General features: G+C 37.2%; 1 protein-coding gene across 1 annotated transcript in view; it reads right to left on the bottom strand.

Annotated features, from left to right (window-relative positions):
* IL20RB (interleukin 20 receptor subunit beta) overlaps positions 1-25,257 on the bottom strand; it is a 545,181-nt gene that overhangs the window by 72,309 nt on the left and 447,615 nt on the right. Inside the window, exon 5 of the mRNA XM_044070107.1 lies at positions 17,062-17,212. Within this exon, the coding sequence (XP_043926042.1) occupies positions 17,062-17,212 (151 nt within the window). The remainder of the gene's footprint in view (positions 1-17,061; positions 17,213-25,257) is intronic.

Raw genomic sequence — 25,257 nt, 5'->3', positions numbered from 1 at the left:
GGGATGCCCATTTTTCTATACTTGTCCAATGTGCTGGAAGGCCAAACATATGGCCCATTATGCTATACATGTCAGTGGTGCAGTGAGGTTGGAGAAGCAGTGGATAGGATACACAGCAAGGCTGCACTCTGTCCCTCCAACTACAAGTGCTGTTATGACATGCAGACCTCATAATATTTTATGGACATTGTGCCAGAGATTGTACCACATAGTAATAACCAGTAAACATGGAATTCCACCAAGAAAACAGTATGTGGGAAGAGTAAAGAAGACAGAGATAATACAGGCAGGGAGAAGGAAGTGCGAATCATAATCAACCTGCGTGGGCCTTGTCTTGTCACTCACATGTGTGAAAGAGCTGTTATTTGCATCTCACTGCTACATGTTGTTCAGTGATCAAGGATACTGTCCTACCGTCGTACTTACATGTATGAGACTGGTAACAGCTGTACAGCCCTCACATCCTTATTTATGCCCCAAGTGTTACTAGTAAAACTTGACATAAGACTTCCTAATCTGAAAATGTAGCTGGTGTCTGACTATGAACTCTCTCAGCCCACTTATTGCAACCTCTTACATTGAAATCCACTGTTAGCAGACATGAAATTTGTTCTTTTTTTTCCCACTGTTGTGTGATCACAGAGTTATTGTATATAAGGGATTATGGGGGTATCCCTCCACATGGACAGTGCAGGGGCAATTTGTTTCATGCTTGCTGGAACTCGATCTTGGCCTAATTTATTTGTGGCTTTGGCAGTGTTTACTTATAGCTATGAACACTTTTTATTTTGTTTCTTTATATTTTGTTCACCATAAATGACTTGATGATACAGGTCAGTTTGCTGGAAGACTCTAAGAAGAAGAACTCTAGTACAAGGCACAGTAAAGAGGATCAATATACACAAACATAGGCACTACATTCTATATTATAACATATTTAGGATAGTCATAATGAAATAGATAGCCTCCCTCTATTCAGACTCAAATGTGTGTGTGTGTGTGTGTGTGTGTGTGTGTGTGTGTGTGTGTGTGTGTGTGTGTGTGTGTGTAAACACTAAAATACTGTGACAAAAAACACTGTAAAAGAGAATATTGTACAGAACAAAAGGCAGCATATTGGAGAAGAGTATGTTGTGTCTTTTGGCTTTTCCCGGTTAGGGGTTACCACAGTGGAACTCCAGTCCTCTAATGATTGGCAGCAGATTTTTACATGTCAAGTTGCCAGCTCTGACGCACAACCTTCAACGAAGGTACGCACATTCACGCATGTCTCCACACAGAATATGCTTTAGCTGAGAATCGAACAGAACAACGTCTTGCTGTGAGGTGACAACGCTACCGCAGCACCACCACTGCAGTAGAGTATATCCCTACACAACTCCCTATCATGGGGGTTTTACCATCACAACCCCTTTTTCTAAATATACTAACTGTGAGGTTGCACAAACTTTGATTAAAAGGCAAGGATAGTTTAGAAACTTTCATTACTTCATCTTTACTGTGAATCTCCTGACCTCAGAGTGAAAATTAACATGTTGTTGTTGTTCTGTCTTTTGGCTTTTCCTGGTTAGGGGTCGCCCACAGCAGAACTCCGGTCCGCTAATGATTGGCAGTAGATTTTTACATGCCAAGTTGCCGGCCCTGACGCACAGCCTTCAACAAAGGTATGCCCATTCATGCATGTCTCCACACAGAAGACTCTAGCTGAGAATCGAACAGGACAACGTCTTACTGTGAGTCGACAATGCTACTGCAGCACCACCACCACAGAAGAGTGAAAATTAACATAAGAAGGCATAATTGTCATAAGAGGACCCCTCTGAACAATAATTTGACAATGCAGTTATAAACGGTTTATACAGGACATTTCAATCCCTGACAGAATAAGACATGAAATGTCAGTGGTACGTATATACAAGTCTGTTAAATTATCTGACAACAAAATAATAATGTGATGCTTAAGAAAATTTAAGCAAAGAAATTTAACAGAATAACCCTTATCAAAATGTTTTTCTCATTTAGTCTCTGGGGAGTTTAGACTGCCAAGAATTTTGTGATGCTGAAGATATTTAAGATGCCAGACATAATTCGGCAGTACTTATTTCTAGAATAATACACACATATGTGAGAAATACTTTGTATATAATAATGACTATTTGTTATTTAGTTATAGACATATCATTTGTTAAGACTATAATACATGACATATGCTTAACCATCTCTTGATGTATTTAAATAGGTTTGCTATCAAAATATTGAAGTGACTTACTACGACTGTTAGAAGGTCAAACATGGAGGTGCATAGGCAAAACTGTGAATAAAATTTCTGTCGACTGAAACATTGACACGTAGCTTGTGTTCGCAGTTTTGAGCATCAGTGTTTTGAAGTGGATCGCACTACAGTGGGGATCAGGAAAATTGCCCCTTTTCTCACTGTAGTGAGATGTTGGAGTTATAAGTAGCAGGGGGTGTAAGGGGGTTGCCTCCCTTCAAAACAATAGAAATATGTATGCATACTAGTCAATGTATTTTCTTTGTATACTTCAGATGGTGAGCGGCCAAATGTCGATTTTTTCCTTCTGAAAGAATCGAGATTCTGAGCAGTTGGCTAGATGGTTTTCCATTGTTCCAGTTCAGGGATGTGAACAGTAGTGGTAAGTCACTTCAATATTTTGATAGTAAACCATTTAGATATATTATAAACTGTACTGTTTTCAGGTTTGAATGACAAATCAACCACGAGTGGCAAAAAAGAAAAAAAAGAAAAGAAACATTGAAATTGTACAAAATTTCAGCTACTGTAATTTATATTGGACTTTATTATATATCCTATGAACATGACAAGAGATTGAGTAATTCTAAGTGTTAGTTTTTGTCTTGTTTTAGGATGAAAGTGTTTGTAGAGTTGTTTTACATTTGTGCTTTCGTTACTTATTAATTTATATACTTATTTGGTTAGTTATTAGACATTCTTTACGGGGTAGAGCACTGATAATTTCTAACCAATTTCAGTTTCAGCCCATGGTTAAAGAAAGAAAAAGTTTTACAAAAAAATTTGCAAGTACAAACAATGAAATAAAATTATGTAAAACAAAGTTAATATTATGCAAAGGATAATGTACTATTTTAACAAGCAAAGCTACAGCGTTATAAGTCCAAAAACATAAATATACATTATGTAAAAATCTTCCTTTACAGTTAAGATATGAACAGAAGAAGCAGGAAATAAGACACTGGTCTATGGGGGGTGTTTGTGCACAAAAAGTAAATATGAAAGGAGACTGAAGGGAAGATAGAGTCAAGGAGGGAAGTTGTTGATTTAGTATGTGATAGTACCTGGTGACAAATACAATTTGCATGAGACTCTTGGATTAGGCTATGTGACATGAGAGGTCGCAGGTACACTTTCATTGATTAATTATATAACATAGCAATGCATGCATCTTGGGATAAGAATGGATGTTTTTCATTTCTGGTAGGAGAATTCCCATATGTTTCCCCAGGAATAATAAGGTATGGTATAAGGTCTTTAGTCTGGGAAGAGGGATTTATGTAGGGCCTGAGTGGTTCAGATTTCTGAGGCTGTATGAGAGGGTTTGTATTAATAGTTTTGAGAATAAATGAAGGAGAACTATTTCATGTAGAAGCTTGAGCAGGTCAGCACTTTGCTTAGCTGTGAGGCAATGTACTTTTGGTTCTTTTATACAATGGTACTCTTTCCTGGAGGAATAAGGATTAAATATACCAATTCTATTTTTCAGTGTTTGGATGGTGTTTTTGGAAGATGCTGCTGTTACAGTAGGAGAATGAATTTGAGTTGCCAGAGGAAGATTCCTTTAGTTCTTGCTGTTTTGGCATCACAGGAGTGAAAGGGGGATATTTTGATCACCTGAAAACAAGGAGGTTATTTTTTATATATGCTTTCCGGATACATATCGAAGTTGAGTGAGGGATCTTGCTATGTATTTGAAAGGGGATTGTGATGGTCTTAGGAGATATGTTGAGCCTCTGCTTAATGCCAAATAGTATTGTTTTCAGTTTTGATAAATTGAATATGAGATTGATACTGATAATCCAATCATTAAGGCATTAGAAATCAGCTTGTAAAGTGCATAGTGAGTGAGTGAGTTAGTTGCAACCTACGACTGATGTCCTTATCAGGTATAGCTACCTAAATGAGAGTGAGGTTATTGCATATCAGTGGCAATTCAGGTTAACAAGGTAATAATGCATGATACTGGACTTGTATGCGGTATCTTGCCATAGCCATGGTAGTGCTATCCAAGTGATCTGTCACAAGGCTTGGTCTTTTTCTTTGGTATGTTCATTATGCATTATGATACTGTTCTTAAGTATCTAGTTTGCTCAAGTCAGATCCGTGAGCACAATATCTCAGGGCATGGCTGTTTGTGAATAACCCACAGATCTAGAGTTAAGTGGCTGAACATTATAGTATATGTGAGGCTAACATAGTCTAAATTAGGCAGAACATTACACTATGCATTGGAGGTACAGTTGCTAGTGTTATGTGATAACGTCGAATAACTCTCAACTGTACTGATTTTTGTAGAATGTCCAGATTTTTGACTCATATTTTTGGTCTTTTTCCTCAATAAAATTGTGGTTTTCTGGCAAATTGCTAAGGATTGAAGTAAAAAAATAATGACATACATTTGAGATTCAGACTTCATACATATCAGAAAATTCATGCTAATACAAAAATTGTTATTTTATCAACTTTCTAAGTTTGTAAGAGTAATATTTGAAAATGTTTTCTACTTTGGGGGCTTTTTCCCCATTATTTATGGTTTTGTCCAGATTTCCTGCTCTAAGAGGTTGAGAGGTATGGTGATAAGGAAATATTTCCCTCTTTACTTGGTAGGGTCATAGCTCTGCAAGTGTTCTCAAGTGGCCTTCTGTAGTAGGAGGATAAAGGTCTGGGATGTGCTTTGCCTGCCGTGACTGTACCATTGTCTGGTTTAATAGTTGTATTACACTACAAACAGAGAGACTCTCTCTGGTTTATAGCTAGATAGGTAACTCAATGTTCCTTTAGGTGTCAAGGCACAAAAGATGCACAGTAAATAGCTGGGGAGGGTACATAGGACATATGGGAAAAATACCAACCGCTATACCAATAAAGTACAGAATACATGATACATGGTAACAACTCACTCATAATCCATTGTTATAAATGAAAGACTGTTTTACTACAAAATAACAGTGGATGCCATAAACTTACCAATCATACCAATGTTCACAACTCAGAAAAAAAAAATTGTCGTGCTCAGGGATTGTGGTCTGGATGAATCATTGGTGTGTAACAGTATTACAGGTCAAATGTGAAGCTACCAATAGAACAGAGGTAAAAAAATGTCAAGCACAAGTACATTTTTGCATCAGTAGAAAGAAAAAAATATAATTAACCCACATTCCAGAACAGAAAGCATTCAGTATAAAACACATATATTTCCACTGCATACACTAGTGAATAGCAACTTAGTTTAAAAGTTTGTTAAAAGTTATTTTAAGTAGAAGCAGGTGTGGTCAGTTAACAACTCCTGGATTGCAATGAGAGTTTTGACACCTCAGGAAGAATGTGGGAGAGGATATGTCAGTGCTTGGACTAAAACTGGAAGTCTTAAAACATGCAGTACAGCTAGATTGTTTTGTTGAACATTTCCAACTATAGTTACAGATGTAAGAGTTGCTCTGAGAACACAAATCGGAGTAATTCTAGCAGAAAAGTGAATATGAAAATAGGTTCCAAAAGCTGTGCAAGATGCCTGTGATTCACACTACTGCCATTCTATATGCATGGAAGTTAAAAAAATACTTTCTTACACCAAGCATGACTCATACAAAGTGGGCTTAAAGTGGATTATGGGGAAAAAAGTCTCCAAGCTCATGTTACAGCAGGAGGTCCATTGATTTATATATTAACCATCCCCACTTAATCATTCTGATGTATTAACACAGACTACAAAGATAGAATGAAATATTAGTGGCAATAACAATATATTTTATACTGTTTGTTGACCACGTTAGTCCCAGTAGTCCAGTGGCCTCTTTTCAGGGGACACCTGAGGTGGTATTCATAGTGACTGGTGTAAATGTGGTAAGGACTCCTGTGATTTCCCTACTCTTTTTGATAAGTGTTATGGGATCTTTTACATCCCCCTGAACTACAGCTAACTCAGGCAGATGGGCCATCAGTTTAATGTCTCACTCAAAGGATGGCATACTCAAGAGTGCAGTAACCCCCCCCCCCATACTGCACTGCAGTGTCAGTATTGGAAAATAAATCCAAGAACCTAGTTTGGGAACAGAACCCACATTCTTCTGCACCAATGGCTAGGGATGCTACTTGTTGAGCTTCTGAGACTGCAAACAAACCCATTCGTTTTCTAACCCTTTTCTGAGGAAAACAGCACTGATAAAAGCAAAAACAGTGATAAGCAAACATAGCAACATGAACTTCCTAGTGCTCAGTTTCTGGTTTGTTGAAATAGTTCCAGTAAAAATAATTTAAGAGGAATGTGTTGGGTAACACATTACCTCTCAACTTATTTGGTCAAAATTCTGGTCAAAGCCAAAAATAATTTGGGAAGGGGGTGATAAAATAGCAACAATTTAAAAATATTCCTCTAATTCACATACAAATTAATAGAACAACATATTTTGTATAAATATGCATTTTCTGAACAAAAAGTATAAAATAAAAGTAAAACACCATGAACATTCTTCAATAATAGGAATAGTTGAGAGGTATGGGAATGCCTGACCACAATAACCCATTCCGGGATTTTAATACTTTTTTGAATGTGCAGGATTTTAAATGATGCATTCATAACATTGTTAATGTTATTATAACTGTCTATGAACAAGTTTCAGTAGAAGAATTTGTAGCTTTAATGACTGAGATAATTAAAACTACATATCCTTAGATTCTTAAGAGGCAGCTTCTTCATTTTCAGACAGTTCACTATGGTTTGCTGTTACCATAACATCCATAGCACCAACAGGCAACAGAATTAAGGAAACCGTAGCTGTAGTTAACCTTTCATCTTCAAAATATGGAACACTATACTATAGCTCATCGGAGGAACTAATGAGCAAAATGCAGAATGTTTACTAACAATTAGGGAGGGAGATCTCAATTCAAGATGCAAAAGTCCAAGGACCTTGGTGAGCAAGCTAAGCAACACTCCCCCACGCGCGCGCACACGTTCAAACACACACACACACACACACACACACACACACACACACACACACACACATAAACACGCACACAAGCACAGTCAGCTCCAGTCAGTATCAAACAATCCAGCAATACAGGTAAGAGTAGACAGACAGCATCCTAAATACCACACGATCCATAATACTACAAGCAAAAGATTTAAAAAAAAAACTAGAGCAAAAGTCAACCTTCCATCTTCAGAATGCAGAATACTACACTATCTTACACAATGTGGCACACTTGCTAACATTTAAACTGTGGACTCTATACTTATAAATAGTTTTTTGATACTCTAGTATTTATTTATTTTTTTTGCTCATCAGAATAGTCACTTGGTTATAACTTATCCATTTCCTTGGCCACTATTTATCAGATAAAAAAGTTATATCACAGGTGTAATGGGTCTCTGTTCATTTATTGAATGACAAATTGTCAAAACCCATATGGTCAAAACAATATGGTCAACAATTTGGTTCATCGAACCATTTTGACTGAGATCACTTTACAGTAGATATCAGGGAATTTATTCTTTTCTCCATTGTCATGTGATCTTGGAGTCTGTATAAATAATTAGCAGGGTGTGTAATGGATGCAGGGAGGCTTACCACCTGCAAAGCTATTGTTTTTGCTGTTTGTGGGTGTTGTTTGAGTTTATATTGTTTATCGACAAAATTAATTTTTGACCATATAGTCTTCACCATATGGGTTTTGGCAGTGTGGTTATTCAATAAACTGATATACATCCAGTGTAATGTATTCTGTTTTACCACAAACTCAGTAAACATTAGAGAAGAGTGTAAGTCAAAAAGTTCATTATCCCCCCACTCACAAACAAAAATAAGCAAAGTCTTCCATTACTCTTTTTTAGCATCTCTACATACAAATTCCCTGTGACAAACCACTTCTTTTCTAACCATCTTTTTTTTCTTCACTGTACCTGCTACATTGCTAATACTTTGATCTTTGACCCACATGCACATGCACACATATCCATCAGTTAACGCCACTTGAATGACTATAAACTTATCTTTGCTTGAGAGCAAGTGATTGAATAAATTCATAAGTAATGGCCCAGAAATGTAGCTCAGCTCTCTGATGTTAAAACATACAGTGTAACTCCTGTCTTCCTTCTCAACTTCTTAGCTCAAGAATCAGAAGCAAGAAACAAAATCAGGAACAGCTTTTAAATATGGCCTTATACACTTGCAACATTGAAAGGATAGCAAGCTTTATATTCTCAAAAAGTTTTGAAGGATACAGAATCTGAAACCCACATGTATGTCATTACTTAGTCATGGCAATTTGAAAAAATGTGCCAGAAGCCACATATTTTAAAAGGAACAGATCAAAATACCTTTCAGTTTGTTTGCTCAAGAATTCTGGACAAAGTCAAAAATAAAGGGGGACAATAAATGGTTAACTAGGAACACTGTCTAGTATGATGACTTGCACAAAGTAGGCAGTTGGAGGTGAAAGGATTCAAACCCTGTAATCCTTAGATTTGCAAGAAGCAAAGTGCCAGACATTTCCAAAACATTTACATTTTTAACAGAGCAACAAGTGTTGCATGCAAGTGCATTATCAGAACAATAAAAACTATAAAAATTATACAACTGTAATGACTGACATTATTGACTGACAGTAATCCTCAGTGATTTACTAGAATATAAGAATTTACAAAGGAACAGGGCATAAATATGAGGCAAAAAACAGTGATGGTTTACAGAACTTGAAACAGATAATTGGCAAACTACTAAAATTCACTTCAAAGTTAACATAACCTTTTTTGCATCAGCATGCATTTTCTGAACACTTGAGCAACAAAAAACTATGAAACTCTAAGAATTGCTATTACTGACTATAAATGTTAGTAAGGTTTAATCTTCAGTGATTTATAAGAAAATGAAGACAGAAGTAAAGGTCTGATATGTTGTACTGAAGACTTAAGACATTAAACTTTTATTGAGCTGCTTCCTGTAGTCAAAGGTACAGGGTTTAATTCTTTCTGTCTCCATTTGCCTGTGCGACTTTGAGTAAGTTACTTAACCAGGTAGTGCTCTTGGGTTGTCTCCTTACCTGGCTTAAAAGATAGAAAAACAAAAAGATCAGGCATACATCCAAGGCTGAATACTCATATGTAGTTTCTGAACAATAAGAGCAGAGCTAGGTCATGGTCAAATAGGGACCTAAGCAGAGTAATGTACCAGCCCACCCCAGCCATGCCAATACTCCACTACTTTGCTGTCACTCCCCAGTTACCGTAAAACACTGTTGAAACCTATCAGTGTGCATATTATTTTATTTCCTTTTACAACGATCACAGAGATTTGAAGTTAATTTAAAACTTTTATTATAAATTTACAGCAAAAACACTGACAGCCATTTGATGAACAAAATAAAATACTCTTACACTGGAAACAGACAGCATGAGCACTAGTAAATATCTTTTCTTTTTAACTCACATTTATTTAAAATACATCTGGCAGTCTATTAAACTACAACAGAAGTGCGGAGATTAGGGTCTATATGAAGGGTACAGGAATTCAAAAGACAAATACATGATGAATTTGTTAACAGCTTGGGACAGTCCACTGGACCCAAGAGCCCCCCTTCATGGGTAGACCAGGAGCACTGTCTGTTAAAATGATTGATCAGACTCACACTACACAAATAACAGAGGAAGGAATCAAAAGCTGCACTACAGAAAACAGCACATTTACAGCTCATAGCTTGAACTTATCTGCGCTAAGTACCAAATTGCTTTAATTTAACAAAGTGCATTTCAAACCCTAGTGCCTGCAAAAAACAAGTTAAATTAAAAATGCAGACATAGTTACTATTTTAACATTAAACTCATATACTTCATGCTGTACAGTTGATTCACACACAAATAAGTACATTGTCACCAGTGATCAAAACAAGGTAGCCTGGGATCATACCTAAAGAACATGACTCATATGCTGAAGCCTGTGCTTTCTACAATTAATTCCTTTCTTTACAGCATAACTACCCTTGGATGCAGGATACACACAGATACAGCAAGCATGCATACACAGATATGTCCATCAATTACGGGTCCATGGTTAATCATTGAACAGCATGTTCATTGAATGGCTGTTCATTGAATACTAACTGACAAAACGTCCTTTAATTGAATGGCCATATCGTTGTAATGATGATAGTTGGCCAACATAAAGGAAGTGTTACCAAACCAATAATATAGTTATAGGGAAACCTGCCCTTTCCCCACTGTAGTGTGACCCCAGAGTTGGCATAGATAATGGGGTGGTGTGGGGGTGAGGGAGCATCCCCCACACGAGGAACATTAATACAACACCAGACACTCGTTATACACCCCCCTGCTAATTATATATACCATCTCCGATTTGTCAATTATTTTAGTGTCAGACATATAAATGAGTGTCTACTAATGTGTATATTGTCCTTAGAGTAGAGTCAAAAGGGAAATTACCAGTGAAAGTTATTACAGAATAAAAAAGTGTTATTAAAGCTTCTGTTGCATATCGACTGATTCAATACTCAGCCTGATTGTATCATTGTAGAAGAGAATCCTGTTACCTCATGGTTTATATTACATTTTAGGCTGACCTATGAATTCCCTTAATGATAGTGGTAGATTAGCAGATAACTTGAGAAGGTGACACACTCAAGAGAAAGTAAAGTAAAGATATAGTCTTGTTTTGTGTCCAGAAATAAATTGATATGTTGGGGATATACCTGTTGTATTCTTAACATATGGTATATTTTTTCACTTAACATAATGATATATAATAATAAAGCAGTATCTAGAGGACACAGGCTAAGAGTCACCTGACATATATTGATAGATGGAGGATCCTATATTGACAAGGTCATGAATAGGTCAGTTTTTCCACACCTGTGTCACACAAAGGAAAACATACCAAACTAGGTTTATCTCAGCAGACTTAAATAGTAATGCACCAGACTACACACTGTCAATACTCCAATTAGTCAGAACTGGTTCTGTAATGTAGTCAGGATACAAGAGAACCAACCAAGCTATGCATAATCAATTAAAAATGATCAATTAGCCAAAGGCCAATACTCATTTGGAAGAAAAGTTTTGTTGGCTTGTTATAAAGCATTTACTGGGGTGAACAGTGATGAGCTCTAGAAAAAGAAGACAGCATTAATGACACAGCACAAAACAAGACGATCCACCTTGCCATTAAGGATGTCAATCAAAATGATACATGCTCGTTATAAGTGTGACGACCGTGCCCTGGCCCAGCATACAAGGAGCCTCAATCCTCACCACTAACACCAGGGAGGTCATCTCATAGAAGAGAGGAAAGGATAACTAATGCACACAGTAAAGTACAATTTCCCTTAAGTGCACACAGAGATCACAGTCAGTCTGGGGCTGGTTGCTCCCTTGCTCACCAGGTCCCCAATAAGACTCCCCACTGGCACAGCTATAGGATCCAGGTCTCAGCGTAGCTGGTCAAGCTAAAGCCTCCAGTACCCTCTCTGTCCAATCAGTGCTTCATGTCCCTGCCAAGTAGCTGACACACCACACACACACTTTGAGATAAGTATTTATACAAATTCACAGACACTCCTGGGAAAGGCTGACACAGATTCTGCAGCTGTGCCCCTTTACCCAGACCATATGGTAGTAATCTCTGCCACCACCCAGCTAATAATATCAGCTACTAAAAGGCCCTTAAAAGGGTGTCCAATTATTACTGTGCAATATTATTATCCAGTTGGTAATGTGACTATTCAGTCTTAAGGCTTATTGGAGTGGCTTATTACACTAAACTCTATAACTATATAATGTACTCTAAAGCATAATGTATCTCTACACAAACCAGCCACAGGTAGAAGGTTTTCAAAATATTTAATAATAAATAATTAAAACACAAGACAAAACTACTACATCACAGATATATCTAAGAGTTCGGAGATCACACAGAAACTTAAAATAATACAGTAGGACGTGTCTGATTTAAAAAAATACCTAATTAATCTTTACTAGATTTAACTATTCCTACAAGAAATCACAGTGGTAAAACTTACATGTGAGCATAGGCAGAGTGGTGAGTTAGATATCCAAGATCAAAATGCTCTCTAGTCTCTTATGGGCAATAGTATTTAAACATTGCTGACAAACATGTCTCTAAAGCCCTCCCAAATTACATCATTTTTGACACTTAGCTTTTCCCAGTATTGATATTGCATCATCTTAACACCTGATCTGAGTTCTCAGGCCACAAACTGCATTATTTAGCAATCTAACACCTTCTCAGAAACTTACAACAATACAGGGCATTTCACATATGCACTCTAGCAGAAACCAGAGCAATAAAGCACCTTCCACATGTAGATTCTGGTCATAAACATTAGCTTTAAAACAATGGGCATGAAACCTTCATCCAGATGCACTGGAGCCAAATTCTAACATGAAAGAGTCACAACATGCTTCACTGGGCCAGTAGAGTGCAATGTTGTCACATATTTTGCAGTTCCACATTTCACAGTATTCTTTTACACTCAAGAAAACATGTCTGTATTTTAGATTTATTTACAAATGCCAGAATTATATATGAAATTCTATTTGACTAGGCTGGCAGCCTTCGCCCATCTCTCCCCAATCATCACAATAAGTTTCATAGTATAATGGGATTACATGCCTGTTACAAGTTTCATGGTATAATGGAATTACATACCTGTTATACGTTTCATAGTATAATGGGATTACATGCTTGGTATAAGTCTCATAGTATAATGGAATTACATGCCTGTAATAAGTTTTACAGTAAAATGGGATTACATGCCTGTTATGAGTTTCATAGTATAATGGAATTACATGCTCGTTGTAAGTTTCATAGTAGAATGGAATTACATGCCTGCTATAAATTTCATAATATAATGGAAATGCATGCTCGTTGTAAGTTTCATAGTATAATGGAATTACATGCCTGTTATAAGTTTCATAGTATAATGGAATTACATGCCTGTTATAAGTTTCATAGTATAATGGAATTACATGCTAGTTATATCTTTCATAGTATAATGGGATTACATGCCTGTTGTAAATTTCATAGTATAATGGGATTATATGCCTGCTGTAAATTTCATAGCATAATGGAATTACATTCCTGTTATAAATTTCATAGCATAATGGAATTACATGCCTGTTATAAATTTAATAGTATAGTGGGATTACATGTCTGTTATAAATAGTATAGTGGGATTACATGGCTGTTATAAATTTCATAGTATAGTGGGATTACATGCTCGTTATATGTTTCATAGTGTAATAGGATTCACTAGATATTATTTTCTGACAGCTGCTATCTTAATTCCTCTTACTTTATGATTATCTTGATATCACTTGCCTGAAGCCCTTCTACTTCTCTAAACACACACACACACACATATATATATATATATATATATATATCTACACGTATACATTTTAAAAGATTTTCTCCCTTAAACCTTACCTGTTCTTACTCAGCTTCTATGAAAGTACTTAGACTGGCAGCTACACAGTTTTTGGAGTAACTACATACCATTGAACTATTCATGATGCTGTGAGTGTGCGTGAGTGTGCGTGTGTGTGTGTGTGTGTGTGTGTGTGTGTGTGTGTGTGTGTGTGTGTGTGTGTGTGTGTGTGTGTGTGTGTGTGTGTGTGTGTGTGTGTGCGTGTGTGTGTCTATGAGTGTGTGTATGTATTATATTACATTATACTATATAGACAGATATACTACACTGTAAATTTCAAGGTCCCAGTGTACCCCACCTGATAAGAACCATCATTATTATTTACACTGATATGTAAGCCTTGGTCTGAGAAGTTCCATGATACTGCGTAGTACAGGACACTACAAGGAGATTCAGAAACTGGTATATACTGCATAGGTCCAGTGCATAGAGAAATGCATGTCAAATATTAATGCCTAATTAGAGACAATGCTGCAGTAGAGTTGCAGACTGACACACAACTGCATACAACATAAATGACTGGTGCACAGTATATATGAAAATGAGCTGTACAGCATAAGTAAGACTGTTAATGAATTCAAATTAAGCTACATAGCATACCAAGAGTGTCTACAAAAGTTGTGTTATATAACAATCACAGTGGTTCACTAACAGAAGTGAATCTACTTTTCTACTGTGCAGTGACTGCATGTGATTGGTCAACAATGGAGTTACGCACAAAATATTAGATTAATGCTCCCTCGTGCCCTTTTTTGTATCGGTTACTTCTGTTGCAACACAGCAAATCACTAACCACTCACAAACCAGGTAAACTGAAATAAAAGACATAATTAACAAAATATGAAAGGGCTATAGTTAAACAAGGTTTCTGTCAGAAGCACACCGTGACAAACTGTAGAAGTCAAGCTTTGTTAGAAGAGCTGGGATAAGGTATAACCACAATAAAATAGGGTAGGATTTCATGCTGTGTAGAATTTACTGACAAGCACTTGTGTTTTCTTATTCTAGGACTATCCACTGCGATAGGTATTTACGTTTTGTCTGTCATTGCGGTACAAGTCCAGCACTCATTGGTATGTTTTACATAACATGCATCCCCACCGTAAATTATTGCTTAAGTAATCCACAACTTTGGTGTAAAAACACACCATACACTCTATCCTACAAGTATACTTAGGTTTCAAGGCAGATGTAAATAGGTGATAGGTTTTATTCTAGCAGCTTCTAAATACCACTTTCCTTTTGCAGCTGGGATATTTAAATCCTCATTTATAATATCCTCTTCATATATACAGCACAATTTTTTCAAAAATATTTAATTAAGCCTTATAAATATATATATATATATATATATATATATATATATATATATATATATATATATATATATACTGGTGAGGACCTTGGAGAACACTTGAGGAACTAAAGAAACACTCAGGAGTCGGGTTGAGATTTGAGCGCTTTCATTCGCATCTTTATTCATGCTTCGAACTTCATCAGAAATAGTTATAAAGCATTCCAGTGTTAGTATTTATACAATGTTTTTTCATGGAAAACTACTATATGGGAGGAGTCATTTAATCCATTTGAGTAGGCATTTGATATTGAGACTTCCATTTAATCCTGGTGGGATGTCTACCTTGAGGTCAATTTGCCACTTTAGTTCTTTAAGCTCCAGGGGAGTGCTGGATTCATTACTAAAGGTGGTAACTTGGTCTAAAATTGTGAATTTGAAGCTGGTGTGAAGTCTGCATTGTTTCACATGTCTAGCTATGGTGTACGTTGGGTCCGCTCTGTGTATGGCTTGGAGGTGCTTCTTAATTCTACTGCTGAGTTTACGCATGGTCATGCCTACTTAGAAAGCTGGGCAGTGGCCGCAGATCGCTTGGTTGACCACGTGTGTAGTGTTGCAATCGAGGCTGGATGAGAATTTAAGTCTATTCTCGTTGAGACTTAGCTGGACATCAAGGAAGTTGATGTCGGCTCCTTTGCCAGTGATGGTGAAGTCAAGAAACTGGATACTGTTTTTGACTTCAAGCAGGAATTCGTCTAGTAGCGTGGGGGATCCTTCCCAGAGCAGGAACATATCATCAATATAGCGCTTGTAGAGTGCTACTTTTTCGAACACTTTTAGTTTGGTAAGGGTGTCTGCCTCCCAGGCACTGAGGACTAGGTTGGCGTAGGCTGGAGCCATTTTGGCACCCATGGCTACGCCTTTAAGTTGTTGGTAGACAGTTTCATTGAAGGAAAAAAAATTGTTTTTGAGTACTATTTTCAACAAAGTGCAGAGCGTATCCACTCTCTCTGGTTGGATGCCTCTGTGTTGGGTGAGGTAGTCTCTGACCAGTTGGATCCCTTCTATATGTGGGATGCTCGGGTAGAGTGCTACGATGTCGAGGCTGACCAGGATAATTTGGGGGTGGTTGGACCTCTGTTGAAAAAGGAAGATTTTGTTGAGGAATTCCCAGGAATCCTTTAAGTAGAAATCATCACTTTGAACTATTGGATTTAGGTAAAAGTCCAACAGTTCAGAGTTGTGTGTGCGTGTGTGTGTATGTATGTAGGATAGCTTTCCACTGCATGCAGCAGTGATTGCTCTCCAAATCTGTGTTACTGCTTAAGTAATCCACAACTCTGGTGTAAAAAAAACACGATGTACTCTATTCTACACATGCATACTCAGATATCTAACTACACATACACACACACACACACACACACACACACACACACACACACACATACACATACACATATATGTACGGTTTTACTTCAGGGGACTGACAAACCAGAAGACTGAATCCCAAAATACTGAAAACTCAAAATACTGAAGGATGGAATTTGCCTGTTCTACACTGTTGTGCGATCTTGGAGTTGGCCTATATAATTGTCAAGGGGTGTGTGGGGGGGTGCAGCCCCACACATGAGGGGTTCAGGGGGGCTTGCTCCCCCCAAAAGTGATGACTTCTTTGTGTGTGTGTGTGTTTTTAAGTTTTCCATTAACAAAGATTAATTCTTGACAGATGCATAGTAGCATGCTGATGTTCATAATGTCAATCAATTTGTTTCAACAATATGCACATTGGCATAAATGGTATTTGATCAATTTAAGTAGATCCATATATATGATATATTTCTACTGCATACAGCAGTGACTGTTCCCTAAAGTTGTGCTACCTATCCTCACAGAACTAAAATTTTATTATAATTTTTTAAATAAAAAATAATGATACATAAACACCACTTTCAAGTTCTCACTTTTAAAGTTAAATAGAAATAGCATGAAATATGGCATTTTTATACAAAAAAATTATGATACTTACTGGGCATTATGGCACAGACAACCGTACTATAATTACTTGCACAATTGATGATTTCCACATAGGTTTGACCTCTGAAACAATATTCCACTCCTTCTTCATCATCCTGCACTCTTTCTGAATACTGAATACTTGTTAATGTCTTGCTGTGCACCTGCATTAAAGAAAATATGAATTCACTTAATTTTTTTTATCTCTTTTAACATTTTAACCTGATTTTGTGCTTCATTGGAACTACTCAGAGTTAGGCATGAAATTAAATGTTTTTTTTAAACAAGCACAGAATGACCGTGCTATATGGAAATATCTAAACCCTATGCCTAATATTCTGTTTCAATGTGTTAGATACCTGTGTCAGCATTTAATGTAGTAATACATAGTAAAGCAATGGATGAAAGCAAAACAGTAAGAACAGCAACCCACCCACATAAAACAAAGCTCAACCCTGTCCATATTCAAGCACAACTAAGATCTATGGATGCGAAACAGAACATTTACCCCAGGACTGTACCCTATACTATTAATGGACAGAGGCAGCTCCTAAATAATTATGCCATGCATGTGTCCCCTCAAATTATCTATAGTATGATTTCAGTTATTCTCGTTAGGGGTAATATATAGTTATCGGCAACGGGATGTGTAAGGCCAATCAATAACCACATGGGATAGGTTATTTCAGGAATAAAAAGGGAAACTGGCTAGGTTTAAAATGGCCCTCAAGAGCAGCTAGCCACGTATTTATCTATGAATGTATGTTTAAGAAAATCTAATTATGCAATACATAGCCTTAGTAACTATGGGTGAAGTAATAACTCATTCATGGCAAGTTAGTTACTATATTTAATTAATAAAATTAGTGATAGTAAAATTACGTAGATGTTTTAGAGTGAGGCACTTAAGATGAAGCACTCAGGATTGTTATACTTGAAACAAAATAGGTAAAGCCAGCTTCAGTGGAAATATTAATACTGTAGATATTTCAGTTTGGGGGGAATTTCCAAATTCCATTCCAGCAGGAAACTGATTTATGACATATTTGCTGGCATTACAGCAATCACTGTTCATGAATGGATTCTTATGTTAGTTCCAGGGTTACCAGGACATTGAATACCATGCTGTACTCCCTTTATTGGGTGTCAGAATACCCGGACATTGAATACCATGCTGTACTCCCCTTATTAGGTGTCAGTATACCCGGACACTGAATACCATGCTGTACTCCCTTTATTGGGTGTCAGTATACCCGGACATTGAATACCATGCTGTACTCCCCTTATTAGGTGTCAGTATACCCGGACACTGAATACCATGCTGTACTCCCTTTATTGGGTGTCAGTATACCAGGACATTAAATACCATGCTGTACTCCCCTTATTGGGTGTCAGTATACCAGGACACTGAATACCATGCTGTACTCCCTTTATTGGGTGTCAGTATACCCGGACATTGAATACCATGCTGTACTCCCCTTATTAGGTGTCAGTATACCCGGACACTGAATACCATGCTGTACTCCCTTTATTGGGTGTCAGTATACCAGGACATTGAATACCATGCTGTACTCCCTTTATTGGGTGTCAGTATACCAGGACATTGAATACCATGCTGTACTCCCTTTATTGGGTGTCAGCATACCCGGACATTGAATACCATGCTGTACTCCCCTTATTGGGTGTCAGTATACCCGGACACTAAATACCATGCTGTACTCCCTTTATTGGGTGTCAGTATGCCAGGACATTAAATACCATGCTGTACTCCCTTTATTGGGTGTCAGTATACCCGGACACTGAATACCATGCTGTACTCCCTTTACTGGTTGTCAGTATACCAGGACATTGAATACCATGCTGTACTCCCTTTATTGGGTGTCAGTATACCAGGACATTGAATACCATGCTGTACTCCCTTTATTGGGTGTCAGTATACCAGGACATTAAATACCATGCTGTACTCCCTTTATTGGGTGTCAGTATACCAGGACATTGAATACCATGCTGTACTCCCTTTATTGGGTGTCAGTATACCCGGACATTGAATATCATGCTGCACTCCCTTTATTGGGTGTCAGTATACCTGGACATTAAATACAATGCTGTACTCCCCTTATTGGGTGTCAGTATACCCGGACACTGAATACCATGCTGTACTCCCTTTATTGGGTGTCAGTATACCTGGACATTGAATACCATGCTGTACTCCCTTTATTGGGTGTCAGTATACCTGGACATTGAATATCATGCTGCACTCCCTTTATTGGGTGTCAGTATACCAGGACATTGAATACCATGCTGTACTCCCTTTATTGGGTGTCAGTATACCTGGACATTGAATATCATGCTGCACCCCCTTTATTGGGTGTCAGTATACCTGGACATTAAATACAATGCTGTACTCCCCTTATTAGGTGTCAGTATACCCGGACACCGAATACCATGCTGTACTCCCTTTATTGGGTGTCAGTATACCCAGACACTGAATATCATGCTGCACTCCCTTTATTGGGTGTCAGTATACCCAGACACTGAATACCATGCTGTACTCCCTTTACTGGGTGTCAGTATACCCAGACACTGAATACCATGCTGTACTCCCTTTATTGGGTGTCAGTATACCTGGACATTGAATATCATGCTGCACTCCCTTTATTGGGTGTCAGTATACCAGGACATTGAATACCATGCTGTACTCCCTTTATTGGGTGTCAGTATACCTGGACATTGAATATCATGCTGCACTCCCTTTATTGGGTGTCAGTATACCTGGACATTAAATACAATGCTGTACTCCCCTTATTGGGTGTCAGTATACCCGGACACTGAATACCATGCTGTACTCCCTTTACTGGTTGTCAGTATACCAGGACATTGAATACCATGCTGTACTCCCTTTATTGGGTGTCAGCATACCCAGACATTAAATACCATGCTGTACTCCCTTTATTGGGTGTCAGTATACCAGGACATTAAATACCATGCTGTACTCCCTTTATTGGGTGTCAGTATACCAGGACATTGAATACCATGCTGTACTCCCTTTATTGGGTGTCAGTATACCCAGACATTGAATACCATGCTGTACTCCCTTTATTGGGTGTCAGCATACCCAGACATTAAATACCATGCTGTACTCCCTTTATTGGGTGTCAGTATACCAGGACATTGAATACCATGCTGTACTCCCTTTATTGGGTGTCAGTATACCCAGACATTGAATACCATGCTGTACTCCCTTTATTATGTGTCAGTAAACTTCTGACTATTGCAATGTATTTATTGCTGCTGCATGTTAATTTTAGAACTGTGAGCTGTATTATCAGCAGTACAACGTTCAGAAAAAGTGCACATCTACCTATTTTTTTTTTAAGTAGCAGATTGGTGATTACAACAGACATACTACAAAAGTCTTAACATTTGTTACATTGTGTTCTGCCTTAACTATAAAAGGATAAATGTATGGTAACAAAAGCATAATCAATACAGACGTGCATTTAGTAAGTCTAATAAATGTAGGAAGACAAGCAATACAATTTGAAGATTTTTAAGTATCCATAACAGTTTTACAAACACTGTTAGCAATAGCAACCATAAATATTACTGAGCTGAAAGAGAACACTGGCAATGTTCCCTCTCTTAACCAACTCTGTACTGAACAATCTCCCTACCACCCCACCTCCCTGCATTTCACTACACAAGGTCCTTCAAAACCCTAATTTTACTTCAAAACAGTTGTCAAGATAAATATTTAAACACTGCTGGAAAAAATTACTTTGGATATAATTTCGACTTATTTCTCATTCATCCCAATATATTAAAATTAGGCAGTGACATATATATGAAGCATCTTACAGACCTTTATAACACAACAATCACCACCAATAACCAGCCTTTAGTTAAAAAAAAACTGTCTTATGTTAACTACGGGCCAAAATCTCTTCCCCATCCACTGCTAATTACATCTACCCTATTGGTATCTTATATTCACTAATTAAAATTCTATAAACGATTGTATGTGAACAGAAAGAGTAATATATTATAAAATGTAATATTCTCTGTAATAAACAGCATGCTCTCCAGCTATCTATTGCACTATGACTACAATCTATAGCTCAACAGACCAAATGTTCTTCAACATGGGGCATATTATACTGAACAAAACTCATTGTGTCTCTGTTTTGGTCAAGGCTTCTCTTCTTATCAACACACTCACATTTAAAATGTTGCATGAAAGATGATGCTTTCTTTTTATTAAATAAAAACTGGGTATTAGAAATCAAAGCTATTCACTCACTACATCTAGATAGGCCCCTTTACATTCTGGCTACCCACAAGGAGGCATTTTCCAAAATAGCATAAGCTAACTGCAACAGCATCCCAGAAGGACTTAGGAGAGATGAAGAAATTTAGTTGTTTATAAAAATCTCTAAGCTGCACCTTCTCTTTGAGTCAGAAAGGATTATCAAGAGAGCAAAGCCTTACCACCATCAGATTTCATCTCTTGGTAAATCTTTCTGATTCATAAACTTCCCTAATGCCAAAGTTAATAACTAGTGGAACCCTAGAGGGTGGTCTTTTTGGTCGAGATGCATTGTAGTTTGGCAATTTGGGAGAGCAGCTAATTCTACTTAGCCATATTCTATCTCCCAGAAATGCCTACAGCACATTTATGCTGTTGAGGGGTTCGGCTTAAAGTACCACTAGTGGCAGATAAATATAACACTGTCAAAAGACCATGGTCGCTCATTGACTCCAATGGAATCAGTGACAGTAAGGGTAAGTTCAATGAAGATGTAGGGTTGGCGGGATGTCTGCAGAAGTGTATATCCATTTTTCTATGATAATGAATGAAGTTGGATGAGTGTGTGTGTGAGTGTATTTGTGTATATGCCTAGGTGGTCACACTGGGGGGTTAGGTAGGGAACTGAGAGTTTGAATGTTTGTCTGTATATGTCAGGGCATGAGTGTGGATGAATGGGTGTGTCTTAAAGCCAAGTAACTGTGGAGGGGGCTTGATGTTGGTACAATGTGTGAGCCTGTGTTTTTAGGGAGGTGTCTTTGCCACCATGATGCACGGGCTACCAGGGTAAAAACCATCACAGGTCTGACAGTGCTAATGCTAAGAAAATGTGATTATCAGATGTGCTAATGAATTGATAATGAGGCTTTCCTTGTTGTGGTCATAGCGTTACCTGAACTGCATTTTCTTCCATCATATAAATTGACCTACCTATGGTAGGGTTATGCAGGGTTGGTGGTTGGCATAATAGTTACGGTGTTCACCTCACAAATGCAAAATACAGGGTTTGATTCTCACTTCTGATGGAAATTGGCTGGGGCTAAAATGTCTCACAAGGGTATCTAGCCTAGTACTTACCTATGAACCTTTCTGAATCATAGGCCTTCATAAAGAAAATGAATATAATTGCTTAGAGATGCAGGCTAATGCCTCCAAACCATTTTAAAAATCAGAAAATTATTTTTTTTTTTTTTTTTTTTAAATATACTTATTCTTGCTTGTACATGAATTAGACAGAAGGCTGTGGGTTCTTTTCTCATACCAGCTAGATGGATTGCTGACATAGCAGTGTAACATGGGGGGTGCTGCACTCCTGAGTATGTTGTCCTTCAGATGAGATGTTGAACCGAGGCCCCATCTGCCTGAATTGGTGGTAGGTCATGTGGTTGTAAAAAATTCCACAGTACAACACAAAAAGAGTAGGAGTCCTTTATTTATCACAACATAAAAACATTATTTACATATTTACAGAATGTCCATATTTACATACACATTTCTGTTTGTTTAGTATTTATCATTTTCTTATAACATTCTCATTGTTATTCTTCCATTATTGACCCCAATTCTTCTTCCACAACCATAATCTGATTGTTCACAATATATTTGCCAAAATCCATTTCTCATTAAATAAAATGTCATGGTAATCTTTCATTCCAAATAACCCATATTACAGAAAATAAATTCCTTTCCACCCTTCTCACATATTCTTCCTTTCAGTTTCCATGCATAATCATATGTGTATCTATATTGTTTATGTTATTAATATTCTCAAAAATATTTTCTTCACGCAACTTTTTCCAGTTTTCCTACTCTATTACTTTAAAAAAAAAGTTCTGCTTGCTGCCTCTTCCTCCTCACAAAATAAGCACACTCTTTCAATTGTCTTTTTATATGGTATATTCCATCTTACTGGTAACTTACTTGTTACCAGTCTCCATAGGAAACATGCACCCTACTGTCTTGGTACACCAGTTTGTATTTACTTTAATGCCTTTAATAACTTCCTCTGGTACATTTTCGCATGGATTTGCGTACCAATATTGTTTCCTCATATCATTATGTACATCCTTCTATTCTTCACTATATCATCATTTTTTTCCATGTTAGTATTTTTTCATGATAATTTTTAATGCCTTCATTCAGACATTCTTTTTCCCCTTTTCTCATTATCACCCAGAATGTGTTATACTTATCTTTAAACATTCGGACTACTAACTACTCTTTCTCTTCCTTTACCCACTTTAATACTTTACATATATTTAAAGAAGCAGAATAAACAACTGTATGTAGTAACCCCACTCTCCCTTCATCTTATTTCATATATAGCACACCTCCTTTCACTTGCTTTAATCTTAACCTCATATGAAAGAAAACACCAGCTGCAGAATTTCCTTTTCATATTTTGCTGGGATCATATAAATATCTTACATACATAAAATGTTCCAATTAAAATCACGTTCAATATATAAGCCTTTTTGCTGAATGCTAACTTCATTCCTCCACAGAAGACATAGGGATTTCATTTGTTTTATCAATACTTCCCACTGTATCATAATCACATTATTTTCCCAAATGTTATCCTTAGAAAAGACACTTCATTCACTGAAAGTTGTACACCTCCAATTTTCAATACATTACCCAAACCCTTACTTTTAGCTTTATTCAAAGTCATTCACTTTTCCTTTAAACATCAATTCAGAACAACCAGCACTTTCCTGATTTACATTCTGTTCTTAGCAACTGCATACTGTCTTTGAATATCAAAACTACCAGTATTGCCACCTGTTTTTGCATCACATATCTATCATCTTTCATTTTATAAGCTACTTCACTATCACATTCATCACCAGTGGAAACAATATTTCACGTATGGAACGTACTCGACTTTGTGCATATTTCTTTACTCAGTCATCCATTCACTAGCACTCACATTCTGTTATTCTGATATGCTAACATACATACTCTGTTACTTCTATTACCACCCATCAAGCATCATGTATTACAGTGCCACATGCCTTGCTGATATCACCTACCATAAGTTTCACATCCTCCTTTTTTACTTATGACATCATCCATAAATTCTCTCACAACCAATAGCAATTCTTGACATCCTTTCCCTTTCATATCATATATTCTTTCTTGCATATCACTCATCCTTCTTTCCTTCCATTCTCCTTTGTATTAGTCCCAGTAAAGTTGTGTCGTTCCTGTTATTTAGCACGAGGTTCCAGTTTATTATTCAGTTCTTCTCATTTTCTTCCATATAAATTTGAATGTCCCACACATAACTCTTTATAAACAAAACCTTCCTTCAGCCTTTCATTCAGTACATTTACAAAATATTGGGGTCTGCCAATACCCTGTATGCCAGGCATAGATCTCCCCTCAACAGCTTGTAGGAGACAGAATACAGGGATAGGGCCTTGAGGCGGTCTGCACAGGACATTTTACTTACGCCCTGTATTCTTACAAACTCCCAACCATACTACCCTCCAGCACAACTCTCTTGATGTTTTTTCTTGTATGTTTCCCCTCCAGTATGTCTTTTGTTTTTTAAATCTTGCATATCCCCCTTTCCATTGTTTTAAGCAACTAGTTAGCATGTCCACATAAGGATACCCCTTTATAAACTGTATTAAACCCCATTTTTTTAAATATTATTAATAAACTCTGTGCTGTCTTTCACTTGCCTAAGTCTTTTATGCGTGACTGTGGAGAGTTGTGTTCATCCTCTATTTCCAAGTATCTACGAAATCCTAAGAAGCCTAAGACTTTATGTAGTACTTTGAACTTACTTAACAATTACCTTCAGCTACTTTATGCATTTACTGGCCTAGACTTGTGGCCATCTTGGAGGGATGACTAGCTGCTATAGTGGTAGTACATTAATTGCTACTGTATCTG

This window comes from Protopterus annectens, chromosome 4.part1, assembly GCF_019279795.1.
Source record: "Protopterus annectens isolate FY-2018-M chromosome 4.part1, PAN1.0, whole genome shotgun sequence".
NCBI classification, from domain to species: domain Eukaryota; kingdom Metazoa; phylum Chordata; order Ceratodontiformes; family Protopteridae; genus Protopterus; species Protopterus annectens.
Note: the sequence above shows the minus strand (reverse complement) of the source record. Positions and strands in the feature narration are given on the sequence as shown.